The 20,541-nt window shown below is 40.7% G+C and overlaps 2 protein-coding genes across 10 annotated transcripts in view; one reads left to right on the plus strand and one right to left on the minus strand.

Annotated features, from left to right (window-relative positions):
- Positions 1-10,190, minus strand: part of LOC133490835 (anthrax toxin receptor 1-like) — a 23,456-nt gene extending 13,266 nt beyond the window's left edge. Inside the window, exons 1-12 of one of the 5 annotated variants that reach the window (XM_061801385.1) lie at positions 10,110-10,181; positions 9,906-9,964; positions 8,855-8,971; positions 4,920-5,112; positions 2,511-2,582; positions 2,357-2,428; positions 2,187-2,268; positions 2,042-2,075; positions 1,472-1,551; positions 470-538; positions 316-396; positions 175-235 (exon numbers count right to left, since the gene is read on the minus strand). In XM_061801385.1, coding sequence (XP_061657369.1) covers positions 175-235; positions 316-396; positions 470-538; positions 1,472-1,551; positions 2,042-2,075; positions 2,187-2,268; positions 2,357-2,428; positions 2,511-2,582; positions 4,920-5,112; positions 8,855-8,891 — 781 coding nt within the window. In that variant the 5' untranslated portion in view covers positions 8,892-8,971; positions 9,906-9,964; positions 10,110-10,181. Of the gene's footprint in view, positions 1-174; positions 236-315; positions 397-469; positions 539-1,471; positions 1,552-2,041; positions 2,076-2,186; positions 2,269-2,356; positions 2,429-2,510; positions 2,583-4,919; positions 5,324-8,854; positions 8,972-9,905; positions 9,965-10,109 lie in introns of all 5 variants that reach the window. The other 4 variants (XM_061801386.1, XM_061801387.1, XM_061801388.1 and 1 more) reach the window with 4 other exon arrangements.
- The window catches only part of LOC133490833 (bone morphogenetic protein 1-like), a 20,501-nt gene continuing 9,099 nt past the window's right edge, over positions 9,140-20,541 (plus strand). Inside the window, exons 1-12 of one of the 5 annotated variants that reach the window (XM_061801384.1) lie at positions 9,140-9,476; positions 11,939-12,033; positions 14,902-15,000; positions 15,553-15,726; positions 15,796-15,913; positions 16,013-16,191; positions 16,270-16,375; positions 17,838-17,962; positions 18,057-18,172; positions 18,913-19,015; positions 19,088-19,204; positions 19,281-19,426. In XM_061801384.1, coding sequence (XP_061657368.1) covers positions 9,415-9,476; positions 11,939-12,033; positions 14,902-15,000; positions 15,553-15,726; positions 15,796-15,913; positions 16,013-16,191; positions 16,270-16,375; positions 17,838-17,962; positions 18,057-18,172; positions 18,913-19,015; positions 19,088-19,204; positions 19,281-19,426 — 1,440 coding nt within the window. In that variant the 5' untranslated portion in view covers positions 9,140-9,414. The remainder of the gene's footprint in view (positions 9,477-11,938; positions 12,034-14,901; positions 15,001-15,552; positions 15,727-15,795; positions 15,914-16,012; positions 16,192-16,269; positions 16,376-17,837; positions 17,963-18,056; positions 18,173-18,912; positions 19,016-19,087; positions 19,205-19,280; positions 19,427-20,541) is intronic. The other 4 variants (XM_061801380.1, XM_061801379.1, XM_061801383.1 and 1 more) reach the window with 4 other exon arrangements.

Below are 20,541 nucleotides of genomic sequence, written 5' to 3' on the forward strand. Positions count from 1 at the left end.
CTTTTCAAAGGCGTGATGATTTCATGGTCTGTCATTCTCTTGGCAAGAACATGTTCACCCTCAACATGACACCTCATGTAAAAGAGGCAGATTTACAATGAAAATTGACAATGTGGCTATCCAGACGACGGGAACAATATTGTTAGTGAATCATAAAAATAACTGGAGCATTACCTCCTGCGCAGATGCTCGAGGGCTCGACAGCCAGAATCTCAATGCATGACCTCTTCAGAATCTAGAACAACATAACATGGGTCAAAAAAAACACAACAGGTTTCCTAACCACAAATGTGGATGCCTGCATGCGACTTGTACCGAGTCAATGACCACATGCAGCGTGTGAAAACCGTCGGTCACAGGGAAGACGTGGTCCTCACTGTCGGCAATGGTGGACAACTGTGGAGAGATTATCATCGTCTTCCTTGTTTGACTGATCATTTAGCCGCTTGAAATTGTCCGACGTGTTCACCTGGGTTTCATTGAAGTCTTTCACTCCCACACAGTAAACGGTGGCACCCAACTGCCGCGCTCTGCTAGCCTGCGTTGAAGAAAATAACCAAGACATAAGGGTGGCCCTCAAAGGTCAGCTCACTAAAAGTGCAGCCGTGCTGTTGTCTAGTGAGACCACGACTTTTTGGTGACCTAACACACCAGCTGCATGACCTCACTAATCAACCGTGACAAGAAGTCTAAAGTAGGCTGACACACATGCAGACAACCGGAGCGAATGTGAGCATTTTCCCCACCGTCACACTGGTGAACCGCTCTCACACAGAACTGCAATCCCACTCGCACAGTCACAATTATGTAGTTAGTAAGTGCGAGAGTTTCAATTGTGTGTGTGATGGTCTATGGTTAAAAATATTTTGGCAGTGTTTTTGAGCCTTTCAGTAGTGTGTGGGAGGATTTAATCAATGTGCTTCATGTTGTAGTATTACAGCATTTTAGTAGTGAATGTGAACAGAACATATTTCAGTAATGTGTGAGTTTCAATAGGCCCTGAGTGTTTCAGTTGCATGTAAGAGTGGTTCACACTGATAGTGTTTGTAAGGAAATAACGTTTCAGTCAAGTGTGTGACAGCGTTTCAGTTGTGTGGATAAGATGTTCTCCTGAGCTACTACAATGTCGTTACCAGATAAACCAAGAGTTATCCTAGCTTCTTCTATTTCTTCTTTCTTTGTTTTGTTTTATCTACTCTTCTCGCTGGTCAGTCTTGGTACAATGACAGACATCTGCTTTGGCGGAGGAGCCTTGTTTGTGCGGTGTGGTGTGGGTTTTTTTTTTTTGCGTACACAGCACACACTATAAAAATCAGTAAGCACAGAACGTATGGGGTCACTCACATATTAAAAAATTGGTTTGGATTTTAAGAGCTGGAATGTGTGTTGCTCACCACAGGGATGGTAGATGAAACATTTAAGATACTAGTGATGTTTGACAGGCATCTTAATAATAGTAACAGTTTCTTGCCTCTCTTTGAGCCAGATCAAATTGATTTTCCCTTAATTCACCGTCAGTCAAAGCAATTATGACGCTGGCTGTCCGGTAGCCTGAAAGACAGGAGGAAAAATGGAAATATTCAAACTGGCACAGTAACCATGAAAACCTGTCAAATGATTAATTATGACACAACAGAGTTGTGTAATGTTTATGTCCAATGACGTTTGTGTTTGTGAATGCATGGTACTCATGTGGCTAAATAAAAAGTTTGAGGCACTCAGAGTTGTCAACTAGGGTGCGCATCCACCCACTCCTTGATCGTGTCACTCCACAAATACCTGTACTTACTGTAATTGTGACTTGAAATTTGGGATATTGCGCTGATGTCGTAAAGGAAATATAAATTACATACTAAGGATCACCCATATGCGCTATACAGTACAGTAGACTGTATCTGTGTGAAACAAGAGGCAGCTGTGTTTTCAAGCTGTTTTGGCTGCAGCTGATGGTTCTGCCATGTCGATGAACTAACATACAATGCATGGTTGCAAGGACACAGCGGGAAAAGAGCATGATGAAGTGTGAAAAAGCAGAACTCACCATCTCCTGTGCTGTAGTAAATTTGTTCACTGGCCTGAAAGAAAAGTCAACGGGAATGCATTCAAGCGGATCTAGAATTGTGAGCTCTCGGGATTTTTTACCAGTTGGAAAAAAACAACAACAACAACAACAACAGATGCCTCACCTTTGACAAACCAAGGTGCATGTAGGTGTCTCCACCTGGATGGACCATGCTGAGCCTCTCCAATCCGGCTCGTATTTGCTCTCTGGTAGAAAACAAGAATATGGAAAGTGGGAAATGAAATGCCACATAAGTAAATTTAAAAGACATAATGGAGTCTGTTCATGTGGCACCTGTCTTCAGTTAATGGCATGAGAATTCTCCCTTCTGTCGAAAAGACGATAAAAGACATCCGGAGCTGAGGACTGACAGCAAGAAGAAAGATGCTTAACAACATTTCAGCGATTTCTGCGCTATTTGAATCACAGCAAAGTCCGTGAAGCCTACCTGATAAACTTGTAAGCCAGGTGGTCCACAAAGTAATAAATTTCATTCCAGTAATGTTGCACACTGCCAGATCTGAAAACCAAACAGCCATTTTCACTATTCTTAGGTAGAGAAGGGAATACGTATCATGTGGAGGTGAGCAAGGTTTTTTTTTTTTTCTTTTCTTTTGGGGCATGAATTATTAGGGTTCATGCTTCAAGTAAAATTTTAACAATGTGGCTATGGGTGCAGCTTGTCTGCATGGCATGCAAAAACAAAACAAAAAAATCTAAATCAAATGTGGATTTCTTTAACTTCACCACCAGAGCTTTATTTTCCATCAAAGTGAAAGAGATGTTTTAAAACAAATGATTGCATAACTAATGTTTATTGTAAAGATGTTATTTGGATGGAATTGCTTGTATACCACAGGAGGAGGTATCGTTTTATATTCTGCCTAACTTGTGACTCTTGACATTCAACCCTTTTAGGGAACTAAACTACTGCAACAGTACTTGGAAAATTAGACGTGCATTCAAAACTTTAGACAAGGTCAAATTAAGTGCACCTTTAAAGTACAGTATACTGCATTTTAGGCTCATCCTGAAATATCATCCAAAAGCCAAAAATCCCTAACTCTTTGTGAATAGAGTATTTAGAGAGTCAGCTCCTTGAAAAGTTTTATTTATTTTTAAACCAGCTGTAGAGGGTCGACACAAACATCTATGACAAGAAATAATCAGATCTCGATCAACACTAAATTCTCCAGTATCCCTTCACAGATAGCCATATCCTTCTTACATAGCTCTAAAATGTTATTCACTGAGGAACTAAGAAAAACAACATTTTACAATGTCTCCAAAATAATCCTAGATCCACAACATTCAATTCTTTGGCCCGCGCCTTACAACTGCCACAAAATTTCATGGACATCGGTCAAGTCCTTTTAGAGAAATGCTGCTAACCAAACAACATGTTGATAAAAACATCGGCATCTCATGGGGTGTTAATAAAGTTACAAAGTACATTTCTCCGGACTTTTTATAGACCTGTTCAAAGAAAACGAAGATAAATAGAAAAAGCCCTTCATATGCTGTCATTGTTGGGAAGCTGAAGAAAACGTAGATGTTTTATGGTGCTACCTGGAGAGCCAAGTATTATTTTAGGTGGTACTTCGTGTAAAAAGGTTGAGACCCACTGCACTAGATCCTTATCTTACAGAAACTGTAAACACAAGAATAAATAAGTAAATCAAGAGAAGCCTCTGCGAGCCTCTTTCGCTTCTGTTTTCATTTAAAATCCTGTGATGTGAGCCCGGCGCCGGCGCAGCCAAACGCTCTTTGGAACAGCTGGTTCTCATGGAGAAAGGGTTCCGACGCCGGGACCAAGACGTGCGCTGCAGCTGCCATAAGTGACGCGTGGCGGCAGTTTGACAACCCAAATCCCTGCAGCGCATTTTATTATAAACGAGCATCTTTGATTCTCATTGCTCCCTGCTTTGTAAGACTCTGCTACCAGCCGTGTTGACTGATTTGTGAGACGTATGTCCTCAGATGAGGGCGTTTACTTAATCAACTGGCGAGTGTTTATTTGGCATAGGACATTTGTTTGAAATGAGGCTTTTGTGCACGTTTAAAGGGGCATAATACCACTTTAATTTAACCGATTTTTTTTTTCTTCCAGTGTTGAACATACAACCATATGTGATTATCAATATTGGACAGGTTAAACATTTGTTATCGACAGAGGCTGATTTTTCAGAAGGTCTGGGTCAGAATAATTTCTCGCAACACACCCCAAACCACTGGACAGACACTTGGAATAATCTTTAAAATATATCTGATAATCTGGCCTCCAATGGGAAAGGAGAAAAAAAAAAACATCACATTTGACCCAATTGTTAGTATGTGTGTACCCCGATTACAGGTGGGCATAGATACTGTATGTTGAGGTCCGTCAATTGGTCAACAATTGCGGCCTAATTATTGAGGCTCTGCTAATTTGCACTCGGGTTGTCATTCCAACGTGAAGATTGAGAGTTAAATAACATAACTGAAGAGCCTGAAGACTTCGCGACACTTTGATGAACGGTGAAATTAAAAACCTATGTCAGTTCTCGGCCTTTCACAATGAAAAGTAAGCTCTGTCTTTCCCAAACAGATGAGAACACAGTGTTTCAAACTACAAAGTCATTTAAAAGTGCTTACTCGTGCATATTCTTCACAGTGACTTTATTGACTAAATATGCAACTGAATACACGGGTGTACTTTTCAGGTTGTTGCATTTGAATAATATAAATTGTCATGCACAAAGTCGGACGTGGGGCTTATTTTAAAAGTTGCTGTAATGTCAAAACAGAAGCATGCAAATGTCCCCTTTTCCCTCCCATTGTTTCCATCCCACGAATGAGTAAAAACAGACGCACTCACTTGTCTAAAACAAAGTACAGGTCGAATCCTCCGTAGCAGGACGACCCGGCTTCCCTCCCATCGTAGCTCTGTCCCGCAGTGCCGACCACCAACACCACCACGACGATACCCACTTCCACGCCAAGCAGGACCTGCCTGCACCAGCACCGGGACATTCCTCGGAATTTCAAAGAAAGCTTCGTCCTGTATATGACTTCAGGAGAACTTAAACATGAGTGCAAGCCGGGTTTCGTCTTTCAACTTTAATCAGCAGCAAGCGCGGCTCGTCATGCTGTGAAGGTATGAAAGAGTCTGGAGTCAGAAGACTTCCATCTCCTCAGCAACAGATGTGAGCAGGAAGAAGGGGGAGTGAAGCCTTGGCTGGCCTTCCCTCGCTTCTCTCCACACACGAGCCTGTCAACAAACTAGGGCCATAACATCACACCACGTTACCTAATGCATGCCCGTAACACACGTTATCATATGATAAGATGACAAGCTAAACAGAATTCAGCTTTGTTGTTAACCAAAACTCTACATTTACAGGAGATCCTCAATTTATGACATTTTTAGGGTTAAGAACAGCGAGGCTCACGAGTACGTCGTCACGCTGCAAGCCGGAGTTACTGGTTTTCATTTGATTGTTTTATGTTTATAGCGTTTGTTTTTCATACAAATATTTCCACTCATTATGACAGTTTGAGGTTGTGAATGGCACAGAATGAAATAGTTTCAGAATGAATGTCAGAATGTTCTGTTGTCAAGGGGCAGAGGAAGGCACGCTTTGTTACTGCCATACTTCATCTTCATAGCCCAGTCAGCCAAACATGGCTTGTGGGTCAGAACCGACCTGTCAGGGGGTCCAATTGAGGTGGTTGCAGTAAATGGTCCAATGTCACTTCATTTGTCTGAGTTATTAATTGCAAATATATCTTTTTATCCATCCGTCTATGACAAGGGGGGAAATAAAAATGTGTAGCCATCTGTTCCCATTCATGCAACAGAATAAGTCATGGCTTCCTGTGAGTGCCAAAATTTCACAGTCATAAATTAAGGCTAAATTGTTATGATTTCACACTTTCATTCGTACTTTTGGTGACATTACAGTACAGTATAGTAAAGTACCAACCTACCCTGGTGCCAGGTTATGAGGAGAAAAGAAACATTGATAATCTGATCCCTCATTTTACTCTTCCCTCAATTTACTAATCTATTCCCTATATTTAAACAGTACCCTCAGTTTACTCATCAGTGAAATATACCTCAGTATATCAAGTAAAATCCGTTTGAATCTTATATTCTTACCAGTTACCCTCGTGAGTTTAAATGGTATGAAAAACAGATTGATGCATACATTCAATGGACGGATATTCTGACTGGAGTGCATTCTATGACTCTTGTTTAAACTGAATGTTGTTATCCTTCATCCCTTTTTTTCATGTTGCCCTCGTAAAAAGACCCCTGGTGAAGGTACGGATTACTAAATTGAGAGTACATATTACAGATTAGTAAAATTAAGTAAAATCAGTAAACTGGCAGTGCAAAATATCAATGATTTTTTTTTCTCCCATACACAGTAGAATTCGCTTCTGCAGAATGTCTCAAATCATTTTAAGGCATTAGTGCCACTTACTGGTGAACACATACATTGCAATTGGCATCAAAACATTAGTTAGTTCAAATGAAATAAAAAAAAGCAATAACTTCACGAGTGGTGAGTGAACTCATGGAGTTTGACAACTTCATTGAACTTGTTTGAACCTGATTACAAATTTGATCACTTAAAAGACAGAACCATTTAGTGAAGAAGAGAAGTGTGTATAATTCTTGAACTATTAATATTTATAAACACCACACAAAACAAACATCGCAGCTCAGTAAAACATCACAGGTCCTAATAGTTCTATTTTCCATTGTTCAAAAAAATCAAATTAATGCTTTAAGTCGGCCCACTGGGGGTTAGTTCCTTCTGACCCCAGAGGATTAGCTCATGGCTAATTGCTAACGTCTAAGACAAATCACTAATTAGCAGCCGGAAGTCAACCAACCAGCTGGGCGAATTAACCTTGTCTAAAGCAGTTACTGATATAAAACCACCCCAAACACATATAAAGATGATTGAAACAGACTTGCTAAATCCCACTGAAGAGTGTTTACCTGACAAGTAAACTGTAAGCACTTTAAAAATATATATTTTTTACAAAAACGACACAACAGACTACAGTGAAGAAAATGAGTATTTGAACGCCCTGCTATATTGCAAGTTCTCCCACTTAGAAATCATGGAAGGGTCTAAAATTTTCATTGTAGGTACATGTCCACTGTGAGAGAGATAATCTAAAAATAAAAATCCACAAATCACAATGTATGATTTTTTAACAATTTATTTGTGTGATGCAGCTGCAAATAAGTATTTGAATACCTGGGAAAACCAAACGTTTCCTGTAGTTGTTCACCAAGTTTTCACACATTTTGGCCCACTCCTCCACACAGATCATATCTAGATCAGACAGGTTTCTGGACTGTCGCTGAGAAACCAGGAGTTTCAGCTCCCTCCAAAGATTTTCTATTGGGTTTAGGTCTGAAGACTGGCTAGGCGTTGGCAGAACCTTGAGATGCTTCTTACGGAGCCACTCCTTGGTTTTCCTAGCTGTGTTTCGGGTCATTGTCATGTTGAAAGACCCACCCACGACCCATCTTCAATGCTCTGACTGAGGGAAATAAATTGTTCCCCCAAATCTCATAATACATGGCCGCGGTCATCCTCTCCTTAATACAGTGCAGTCGTCTTGTCCCATGTGCAAAAAAACACCCCCAAAGCATGATGCTACAACCCCATGCTTCACAGTTGGGATGGTGTTCTTGGGCTGGAACTCATCATTCGTCTTCCTCCAAACACGGTTAGTGGAATTATGACCAAAAAGTTCCATTTTGGTCTCATCTGACCACAAAACCTTCTCCCATGACTCCTCTGTATCATCCAAATGGTAATTGCAACACTTAAGACGGGGCTTGGCATGTGCTAGTTTAAGCAGCGGAACCTTCTGGGCATCTTAGTGTATTGCCAACTTTTTTTACCTTGAAAACGGTGGTCCCAGCTCTTTTCAGGTCATTGACCAAGTCCTGTCATGTAGTCCTGAGATGATTCCTCACCTTTCTAAGGATTACTGAGACCCCAACGAGGTGATATATTGCATGGGGCTCCACTCCGATTGACCATCATGTTTAGCTTCTTCCATTTTCTAATGATTGCTCCAACAGTGGACCTTTTTTCACCAAGCTGCTTGGAAATTTCTCCGTAGCACTTTCCAGCCATGTGGAGTTGTACAATTTTGTCTCTGGTGTCTTTGGGCACCTCTTTGGTCTTGGCCATGTTACAAGTTTGAGTCTTACTGATTGTATGGGGTGGACAGGTGTCTTTATGCAGCTAACGACCTCATACAGGTGCATCTGATTCAGGATAATACATGGAGTGGAGGTGGACTTTTAAAGGCGGACTTACAGGTCTTTGAGGGTCAGAATTCTTGCTGATAGACAGGTGTTCAAATACTTATTTGCAGCTGTATCACACACATAAATCATTAAAAATCCTGGTCCTGGGAGGATTTATCTCATGCATTCACAATGATAAATAATAACATAGTGTATTTCATTAAATTACCAGTTTTGAAGATGCTTTTCCACATCTACAGCTGTGCTGTTCTTTATCAATTCTGTGATTTTACTGCCACAAGGTCAAAAAGCGATCTCAGCTAAAATATTGAAATACTTTGAATTACTGCATCAGCACAGTGAGGAAAACTGCATACACAGCAAGTAAAACATAATGAAAAACTAATGCGAGTGGTTTGCATCTTCACCATTCTTCCACGAATTGGGTAAAAAAACAGATGTTTGTGATTTTGGAACATCAGCATAAAAGTATTATGAAAGACAGCCGTTTTGAAGACATGGACCTGGGAGCTGCGGAGGATCCCTGAAGAATCCTCCCATGAGTTCAAGAAGATGTCGTAAAGAAGGCTGGGGAAATGTGTTAGACTCCAGGGGATTACTTCAAAGAGGAAACATGGATGCTGGAGCAAAGAAGAAGACAAAAACGTATCACTTTCATAAGGAATGTGAGGCGGACTTTTTTTTCACAATGTCATTTTGTAAGTGCGTTTGCCTCATCTGCCAGTGTAGTGAGATGTGTCACGGCATTTTCGAACTGTTCATGGCAAATACGACACTGACATTCCGCCAAAAAAACGAGCTGAGAATGAGAAAAATGAATGAACTAAAATCCCAATTGTTTGCACAGTAGTCACTTTTCACACTATCTAGTTCAACAGCGAAAGCCGCCACGGAGGCATCGTTCCGAATTCGTCACATTGTTAATAACAAGAAGTCCTTCCAAGATGGATAGATTGCCAAAGAGGCATAGCTGACTCATTGTTCCAACCTTTTAAAAAATAAGGTAGAAATATTATCTTCAAAAAAAGCTTTACCGCTGTCAAGGAGTACAGTTACACGGCAGATGTGTGGAAGGACATCGGAGCCTGTGAGTGTTTCTCACTGCAGTTGGACGAGTCTACTGACGTGAGTGACACGGCCCAAATGTGCATTTTCTTTCGTGTGGTGTTTAGTGATCATCAACGTGAACTTAATTACAAAAAATTTTCATAGTTATGTTGTGTTGGGCAATATTGTCTCATACGGTCATGCAAGGCACGCAAACATACATTTACACATAAAGAATACTCAATGTACTTTAAAATACGCTTTTGCTTTTTCGTAGTGGGTACATCTTTATGACTTGGTTATTCTATTTCATTATTGGTCATTCTAAAAAAAAAAAAAAATCACGAGAGGCTGGCTGCTTGAAAAGTTCATCTTAGGGTAAAAAAGTCTGGACACCCCAGCTGTATAGTGTATGCGATGTCACAAATCAGTTTTTTTAATAGTTGTTTATGTCTTTTACCATACAAGTAAAATTGTACTGCTGTTTGAGGTGGTGCTTGAACTTACAGGACGCCAAACTCTATGCCTGAGGGCCAGATCTGGGCTGCTGCATTAATTTTTGTGGCCTGCGAGGGCAAATAATGTGTATGAACTTCCAAGATTTTTGTTAAAATCTGTACAAAAATTTCAAATGTCATATCAACAATAATAAGAGATATTGCAAGCATTTTTGTGTTACCAAATATCAACAATAGTCAAAAAACCCATTACCCTTGATTCTCGATTCCAAAACTGGAAGTTAGCCAGTTAGCCTAGCGTCTTCTATTTCTTCATCTTTATTTTCCAGCAGTCTGGATCCCCAGTGGCACCATTCTGCCTCTCACAGGTCTGTCTTGGTACTACATGGTTCGAAGGAGGCGTCGCTTCAGTCTGTGTGTATTTTCGTGTTGGTCATCTGATGTACATAATGCAATATAAGAGCAGGAAGCACACAAATTGTTTCCTCGTCATGTTCTAAGGTCTCGCACTTTTTAAAAATCAGTACACATGATGTAGCTCCACTGAAGTGTGTAGTGAAACACACAATCTTGGAAGACATGATTTAATCATCATCAGAAGATTGCCATTTCAGGGATATCCCATAGCCCAAACAATGACTTAGTCAATAATGGAGTCTCGAGCTGTTTTGGGGTTCCTTTCTACCCGTGACTTCCTGTAAGTTCCAACACAGCACCACTCTTCTCCAAAGTAGTTGCCTGGAGACTGAAGGTCACCGAGGCCAGGCTGAAACGGGGGTGGGTGGGATGGTGGGTGCTTGCAAAATGCCTCTGCCTTCAAAAGGCCCACTGCTGAGTTGACACTCATTTACGCTCACCATTTGCATGAGTGAATTTGCCCAGGGGGGAAAAAAATTGGCCCATTACATTTTTTTTCCATTGTGATTTTTCACCATCACAGCACACCGCAAATGAGATATTTAAAAGGATGGAAAAGTGATCTGCCCTGCTTGACTAAAGCAATTATGTCTTTATTTATACGGGATGTGCAAGCAAAGTACCGTCAATAACGTGTTAATGAGTCATTCGGGTGCCAATACATAGTACAGGCAAACAGTACAATTGTGAGTTGAACCAAAATGCCCAAACTGATGGAGTTCAAGCCATCCAACTGTGTGTGGTGTCAGCAAATCTTACCAGCCTTGAGCTCACTTACCAGTGCAAAAAGTGCAATGCATCTCCTAAAATGCAGAACTAACGTAGCACGACAATACATCTATGATCACCAACACAAAGTATCAATGTTAGCTAATTTCATATAGCCTAACACTGCTTGTTAGGGTGTGCTTGCTGTCATACCCACATAAGTCAAAAAAATAGACCCAGCCTGCACTTTCAGTCTCTTATTGAACCAACGGCGACTACCTCAGCAAACAAGCCGCTAACCTGAAACCATTTTGTTCTTTAATAATGCAAAATTCATGTAAACTCCATTACTGGATTGATCGATCAGACAATCAGTAGAATAAGAAATTCTAGAACTTTTCTGGACAAATACTGCATTTCTTTGGGTCATTGCAAGAACATTTTTTGACAAACTGACAGTCTGAATTTAGGTAAACAATTCATCATTTTCCAAATTGTTTGAATAATTAAATTGTGTGTTTGGTTCATAATTTAAGATTGAGTCCCCACGCGTCATTTTTAAAGTTTAGATGAAATATTGCTGACACCAAAGTCAAGATTTTATTCAGCATTTTGCTCATACTATAATGTTGAATTATTTGTTCTAAAATATTCTCCTTTCCCGTCATCTGACAGTTTGTGAGTGCCATCAGACGTGTGTTTTGCAGTAAGAGTGTGCATGTGTGTGTGTGCGTGTGTATGTGTGCACTGGATCCTGAATGTCCACTAATCTCTGCAGCAGAATGGAGACCTGAAAGAGAAAAAAAACCCACAGCACTTTGAAATATCACACTGTCGAGGAACTTTTGGCGTTAATTTTCTTCCTTCAGCCATCTTTTTTTTTAATTTGTTAGTTTCTGCTTGAGTTTTCATTTTTCAAATAATGCTCTTTGCTTTTGCGTACCTATTTTTGTGCAGTTTGCGGGTCTCTCATTTGGCTGTTTGGAAGTACACAGATCCAAAAGTTCAGTACTTTGATGATGAGATTGACTACAAGGATCCCTGCAAAGCTGGTAATACAATTTGATCTCATATTTGAGTATAACGTGTCTTTTTTTCCCCCTTTATACAGTGTAATATATTGCTAAAAGATTTTATATTCATAGTTATATTCTTCTGGTCAGACATTTTGTACTTTAAGACTTACTCTTTGGTGTATAAATGTAATAAAACATCCTAATTGAGACTATCTAGTTTACCCACATGAGGAAAATCTGCAGAATCTAATGAGATCCAATATACTGGAAGAGTTGTATCACAAATTTTGTCTTCCTTTAAAAAGTTGATAATGTTCAGTTTTGATTGTGTAAGAGGAGATTTAGGTATTCATTGAAAATGCCCATCTCATGTAAATAAATTAGAACAGCACACATCATCTACTATAAATTGCTCTGATCTCTGAGTGTAGCACCCAAATCGAGATTTACATCTGACATGTATGTCATTATTCACTAAAAAGAAATCACATTATGCTAACTACAACTCTATCAATAGTAATCAATGTACTATAATAATGTTAACGTCCAGTAGATTTTTTTAAAGGTGTAATAGGCCAAACACTTAGAGGTCCCCTTTCGACAATGTTTTTGTATTTAATTGTATTATATTTGATGCCCTTTTATCTAGTTTGCATGATATTTATTGTTGGTCCTTGTTGAAGTTATTTGAATTGCTCTTTGAGACGGGCGGATTTCTCATTATTATAAAACATATAAATGAGTTTTGCTCTAATTGGATCACTCTTCGTCAATAACTTGAATATAGAAAACGGGTTTTGTCTGATTGGTTCCTATCACGGCATCTGCCAGATGGATGTGGCGTCCTTTGAGGCCTACTTCATACTGGAATCTGTCGCATGAGTTTGATCGTGAGAGTTATTTCTGCACGTGGAACGCATCGTCACATACAGCCTACTTGTGTACTTTGTTTCGCGACAAAACTCAACTGTATTTGTAATTTTCACTGTGGATGATGAAATGGCGACGATTGCATTCATTGCTGGGGAGGACCAGGATGGCAGAGGTTTTCACAGCACGGTGAGAGTGCAGCGGTGCGACACCATTGCTGATCCCCACCACAGTTGCATTACAAGTTACAACTATAGTTAAGCATTGTTGTAAAACAGAACAGGAACTGTGGTACTGCATGCGCAAGTCAGGTGTGGCGGAGAAATAATGTTAGAATAGTCCAGGACACGTATGACGACAGCACAACAGCCTTGAGATGTCCCATAGGTGTGTCAGAAGAATTTAAGGTGGAGGTGGGACTGCATCAGGGATCCGCCCTGAGCCCCTTCCTGTTTGCGGTAGTAATGGATAGACTAACAGATGAGGTTAGACTGGATTCCCCCTGGACCATGATGTTCGCAGATGATATTGTGATCTGCAGTGAAAGCTGGAAGCAGGTGGAGGAACAATTAGAAAGATGGAGGCATGCACTGGAAATGAGAGGAATGAAGATTAGCCGAAGTAAAACAGAATATATGTGCATGCATGAGAGGGATGAAGGGGGAAGAGTGAGGCGACAGTGAGAAAAGATAGCGAGGGTGGACGACCTCAAATACTTGGGTCAACAATCCGGAGCAACAGAGAGTGTGGTAAGGAAGTGAAGAAACGAGTCCAAGCAGGTTGAAACAGCTGGCGGAAGGTGTCTGGTGTTCTATGTGACAGAAGAGTCTCCGCTAGGATGAAGGGCAAAGTGGTGAGGCCGGCCATGATGTACGGATTAAAGACGGTGGCACTGAAGATACAACAGGAAGCAGAACTTGAGGTAGCAGAAATGAAATGAAGGTTCTCACTTGGAGTGAGCAGGTTGGATAGGATTAGAAATGAGCTCATTAGAGGGACAGCCAAAGTTGGATGTTTTCGACACAAGGTTAGAGAGAGGAGACTTAAATGGTTTGGACATGTTTAGAGAGCAGAGAGTGAGTATGTTTGTAGAAGGGTGTTGAGGATGGATTTTCCAGGCAAAAAAGCAAGAGGAAGACCAAAGAAAAGGTTCATGGATGTGGTGAGGGAGGACATGAAGACTGCGGGTGTTAGTGAGGAAGATGCACGAAAAAGATGACACGCTTTGGTGAACCCTAATCGAGACAAACCAAAAGAAAAAGAAGAAGTAAAACGCAATACTTTTTTATAGTATTTTTATGGCCTTGCAGCAGCTGAAACTTGCTCGCTTAAAACCTGGAAATGCCGTGTTGCAGTCTAAGTGGGCGCGCAACAGGCACCAAGTGGTCAACTGTAACAATATACTGTAAGCGTATGAATACAGTAAATTGACCACAACTATGTCGCACTGTCAGCAATTCCAAACTGTCATTTGCATGCGATTTTGGTGTTTCAAAGGCTTCTCGAGTCAAACAAAAAACCGTATAGATGTCAACCTGAAACCACGTTACGGAGACATTTTGACCTATGTCAGAACAGTAGTCCAAAGGGATTCTGATGGAAGGGGTCCTTTAACTAGTCAGTTATGGTGTCTCAATTTGATATGGGGTTCCTTTTCATTCGTAACTTTCTGTAAAACACACCAACAGTCTTCTCAACAATAGTTGCCTGGAGACTGAAGGTCACTGAGGCCAGGCTGGAGCAGCAGTGGGAGCCTGTAAAAATCCGTCTCGGCTTCACGGCACGGGGTGCACGCACACTGGAGGATTGACAAGTCATTAACACTCACCATTTGCCTGAGTAAATTTGCTTAAAAAAATGTTCCATGACATCTTTTCATAGTGCTTTCATTTTCATCTTATCAAAAGTTGTTCCCCAGGTGCACTACTGGGATTGAAAAAGTAACAGCAGAGGAAATCAAATATTTTTGTGTTTTTAGTCGAGGATCACACTGATCGGTGTTTGTAAAAAAAATCTATCAACTGTACTCTGCAGCTGCCTTTTTGGGAGACATTGCCTTGGATGAAGAAGAACTGCTCATGTTTAAAGACACACTCAAAGCAGAAAATGCTCAACTCAATCAGACGGCTTCAGGTATAATATTTAGGGATGCACTGATTCCGTACTTGGCCACAAAAAATTGCTCTGTTACTACACACAGGAACCTCTTTGCCAGCTTGTTGTATACCTTCATGGGGGGTGGAGTAGTAGTAGTAGTAGCCATGTGGAGGTACTTCAAGGGTGCAGATAAACATTCTTCGGCAACTGCAAATTATGCTCTGCAAAATGGATGATAAACTCAACAGAAATGGAGGAGGCCACTCTGCAGTGAGCACCAAGTTTCCCGAGTGTGCAGTGAGACATCGCATAACTGAAAAGTGCCCTGTGTAACATGGGTGGGAAGGCTGGAAAAAAACAACAACAACATACATTTGTACATGTGTATTTATTGAGCAAAACAGTATTTGACATTTGAATCAGAATTGCAAGAGAGGGTATCAGCGAGTACTCAAATGTATGTACTTGCACTCATGTTGGTACAAAAAGTGTTATCGGTGCATCCCTGATGTTATTTTCTGTTGGACGACGATTTTAAATCTGGCTGCGTCCAAATTCAGTCGCTGATCCCTTTCACATTTTCTGTAGTTAGCATCTCCGCTTCCAATGCATTAGTCAGAAGTAAGAGAGGAGCACAAAAACAGAGCTACCGTCAGCATAAGAGCGGAAGGAGACGGAGGAGGGGAAGGGCAGCCACCTCCAGATCCGAAAGGATTTGGCCCGACGGCATCGTACCGTATGTGATCAGCAGCAATTTCAGCGGTAGGTTCCGGTTGACAATGACCGCCGCATCTTGAAGCAGTCAAACTCTGATTCAGAGTTTCTTTGCAGGTAGTCAGCGGGCCATTTTCCGTCAGGCAATGCGTCACTGGGAGAAGAACACTTGTGTAACTTTCACCGAGAGGACGACGGAAGAGAGCTACATTGTTTTCACATACAGACCTTGCGGGTGAACTGGCTGACCTCTTTAATCCAAGTGGAAAGCGGGCTAAGATTTTGCTGTTTAAAGACGCAGGCTGGGGGCCCTGAATAGTGTCTCCCCCTACAGGTGTTGTTCCTACGTGGGAAAGAGAGGCAGCGGTCCTCAGGCCATCTCTATAGGGAAAAACTGCGATAAGTTTGGCATTGTGGTCCATGAACTCGGCCACGTGATTGGTTTCTGGCACGAGCACACGAGGCCGGACCGCGACGACCATGTGAGCATCAACAGAGACAACATTCAGCAAGGTACTTCATGAAGGTTTGACCCTTGACCTGACCCCTAGATTTTCCCACTATCTCCACTGATTGGCTGCACATAAACAGGACAGGAGTACAACTTCCTGAAAATGGAACCGGGGGAGGTTGACTCACTTGGCGAGGTGTACGACTTCGCCAGCATCATGCATTACGCCAGGAATACCTTCTCCAGGTTTGCCCAACATTCTGCCGAGTACTGTATTGCATTGCACATTGGTGCTCAACATTTTCACACCAGTTACCACCTCAAACAAGTAACGTAGTCGGCCTAGGGGTTCATTTAAAATGAGGCATCTTCTATTCCCCTCTGGAATATACAGTATTTAATACTATCATAAGAAACCGAAACATTACCCACAGTTTGAAAATCAACACTGCACTTAAGTATAGGAAAATTATTACAAGCGGTACTTAATTATTCAAAATGCATTGCACATAAGTTACATGAAAATTCTCCAAAGTAAATGAAAACAACTAATACATTAAATGCAAAGTTGTATTACGCTTAAAAAGACAACCGTGTTTAACAAATTGCTGGCAATAGGGTTAAAAGCTATTTCCAAATTGTGTAAATTTTAAAAAATCTATACCATTTGTCAATTGCTACGTTATTTTTTACAAATTCCAGGATAGACCAAAATATTGTGTTGAAAACTGCTTAATGGCTCAACAAATGAAAAGTGATGGTTTTGGAGGTCAAAGGATTCTGCATGACACCAGCAAAATGACTTTACTGGATTAAAAAATAAATTAATCAAACCACAGTAAAATTATGCACGGTTTCAAAATTGGATTAAATGCTTCCTTGCACATCACAAGAGTCACATGCACCACACTTTGAGAATCACAAGTTCAGGGGAAAAAAATACACACACACACCAAGGTTTTCCTGAGCAGTCTGCAATGCACACCGCCAGCAACAACATAACTGGAGGACTTGTTTATTTGTGCTGCATTCAGGACTTGTGTGAAGTCTGAAAAATCGCAGTTTATTTTGTCCAGTCTTTTCAAGTATTCAATCGAGCTGAATGCCACCACTTTTGTGTGATCAGCAATTTTCTCTCACATTTGGGACTTCTGACTTTGAGTGGTATTTCGATGGACTTACAAGGCATTCAACACAATAAACTGTTTTGGGGGGTGGAATACACCAGTTGCCCCCTCCATCCCCCCGCCAGATCTTTGTGAGCTTCACATTATCCATGAACAGTGTTTATCTTCATAGCCAATGTTCTGTCCAGTACGTATCCCCCCCCATAGTTTTTTTGTTTTGTTGTCGTGACTCATGTGGGCAAGCCAGGCTAAATAAAGCCACGGCATTGCTGGCTTTGTTCAGTAATTTGAGCTGGAGTGGCCGTTTTTACCTCTGGCATTCGGGGACGCGCTTCACTGAACTGACTGGCAAAGGCCAAAAGCCCCCATTGAGAGCCCGGTGTTTGCACATGCCTGCCATTCATGGCCGCATCACCATGGGAACCACACAAGACTAAGCCCTGAACCTGCTGAGAGATTATCAAAAGATTATCAATAAAGCAACAAGGGCTTCTGCATGTAAGACACCGATCATTCTTTCCCTCTAATTGCTCAATTGTGATAGCTGTTGTTGTTCTTGTTGTGTTTTTTGGGGGGGACAGAAGTGTTTTCTTGGACACAATCTTCCCCCGTTATGATGTAAATGGAGTCCGGCCCTCTATTGGACAGAGGCTCAAGCTTAGCAAAGGGGACATTGCACAAGCACGCAAACTCTACAAATGTCCAAGTAAGATGCACTTGTTGCACTTTTTAAATAAAAAAAAAAAATCTCTCACAGTTCTTATTCATTCCATTGAAGTGACATTATGTGATTATGGCAGGATGCGGGGAGACTTTGCAAGAGAGTGCTGGAAATTTCTCCTCCCCTGATTTCCCAAATGGTTACTCTGCACATGTGCATTGTGTATGGAGGATCTCGGTCACACCTGGAGAAAAGGTGATCATATGCATAATTACACATTATTTGATTTGAATGATTGATGATATTGAGTACACATTTTTTGCAGATTTGCTATCATTTAGATGCTAAAGCTAAACATCACGATGGCTTTGTTCAATCAGGTCAACTATTTGAACTATGGCTTCGTGTTTTTTTTTTTTTTTTTTTAGATTGGACAGGTATTGTCATTGTCCAGGTTTATAAAAACTGAGGTTCATGCCTGGAACTGGTTGACATAACACTGTCCTAAATCTTTTTTTTTGTTTTTGTATTCCAGTCTTTTATTTACCACAGTTTGTTACATCCATAGCAATCCAATACAAGAACTGTATTAAAACATGTGCAAAATTATATATTTATTCTATCTCAGCATGTTTTGTTTATGCTGTATCTACCCTGCGATTGACGGGCGACCAGTTCTGGTTGTAGCCGCCCTCTTGTCCAAAGACGGTTGGGATAGTCTCATCTCACCCGTGATTCTAATACACAGCGCAGAAGAATATGGAATGGCCGATATTTCAGGATTATACTGTCACCGTACGCCTTGCTCAAGAACTCCTGGCAGCAATTATGGAAGAGGCTGAAATTTAGTTTGGCTGCCACTGAATGGATGTGACATTTTATACTTGATAACGCAGCAATAAATAAATCATGAATGTTTAATTGATTTTACTTCCATACACGGTCCATGCAGTACAATATTATAACTGTTGCCTAACCTTCTGCTTCTCATTTAGATTGTTCTGAATTTTACTTCCATGGACGTCTTCAATAGTCGCTTGTGCTGGTATGACTACGTGGAGGTTCGAGACGGCTTCTGGAAGAAAGCCCCACTGAAAGGTTTCAAAGACTTTGCATAAACGTACGATGCCTGACTCAGTTTTGAAAGGTCGTGAAATGTGCTCTGCCAAGGTCGTTTCTGCGGAGACACAGTCCCGGTGTCCATTGTCTCAAGCGACAGCCAACTTTGGATTGAATTCAGCAGCAGCAGTAGCTGGGTGGGTAAAGGCTTCTCGGCCGTCTACGAAGGTATGGCGGCGCGTGACACGGCCACAGTCGTCATCTTCGCTGAGGTCGAAATCTCAAGGCTCGTTATCCTGTGCAGCCGTCTGCGGTGGGAATGTGGAGCGCGACAGCGGCCAGATCCAGTCGCCCAATTATCCCGATGACTACCACTCCAACAAAATGTGTGTGTGGAAAGTCACCGTGGCAGAGGGTTATGAAGTGGGTCTCTCCTTCCAGTCCTTTGAGGTAAAAATAAAAAAAAAATATGTTATTTTCAAAAGTTTCCCTATAGACTGAAACCATTGTGGTTTGATCTGTTTCAGTGACGATAGCGGAAGACCCCTTTTTTAGTTCTGTTTTTCTGTATCTTTTGTTTTAAACAATATATTTATTTGATTTGTCATATAGAATTTTACAAAAACAACACAATAACAGTAAAAGTAAAAAAAAAAAAACAGTATGCACGAACATGTTAAAAAAAAGAAAGCACACAAATCACAAATAATTTGAATTTTTTTCAAAAACTCTTCTAAGGGTCTCCATAAGTCCTCAAATTCCTGAGCTCTTCCTCTCATGATATACGTGAGTCTTTCCAGTGCAACACAAGATGCCATTTCCAACATCCATACTTTTATTGGAGGAATGTCCACTTTTTTCCAAAATAATGCAATTGTTCTCCTGGCCTGCAGGAGACCAAAGTCTATAAGCGTGGCTTTCCTTTTATTAACAGCAAAATCCTTGGGATATATACCTAAGATACAAAGTGTTGCGCAATGAGGAACCTGAATTCCAACTATTGTAGAAATTGTCTGAACAATAGATTTCCAATAATCTTTGACTTTCCAACAATCCCATAAACAATGATATAAAGTACCCTTGTTATTAGAGCACTTACTACACGTGTCTGGAATGTCAGGGGTCCACTGATGAAGTTTAACAGGAGTCACATAAGTCCTCATCAGCCATTTATATTGTAATAGCCTCATTCTAGTATTTATTGTTTGTTTTTGTGCTTTACAGCATGCATGTTCCCAATCAATTACTTCAATATTTTCTTTAATATCTAGTTTCCATGCCTCCAATCTATTTTTACTGGATTCTGTATCATGTGAGACTAGAGATTTATAGACCATAGATATCTGCTTACACCCATGCAAACCTGACTGGACAATATCTTCTAAACTGGACAAAGGGGGTTCATACATTACGTTTTTGATTTGTGCTGACAAAAAGTGTTTTAACTGCAGATATTTGAAAAAATGCTTATTGGGAATAGAACATTTTTGACATATTCAAATGAATGTAAGCATTTCACCATTTACATAAAGGTCACCTATTGATTTTATGGTATGGTATATAAT

The sequence above is a fragment of the Syngnathoides biaculeatus genome, chromosome 17 (genome assembly GCF_019802595.1).
Source record: "Syngnathoides biaculeatus isolate LvHL_M chromosome 17, ASM1980259v1, whole genome shotgun sequence".
Taxonomy (NCBI): Eukaryota; Metazoa; Chordata; class Actinopteri; order Syngnathiformes; family Syngnathidae; genus Syngnathoides; species Syngnathoides biaculeatus.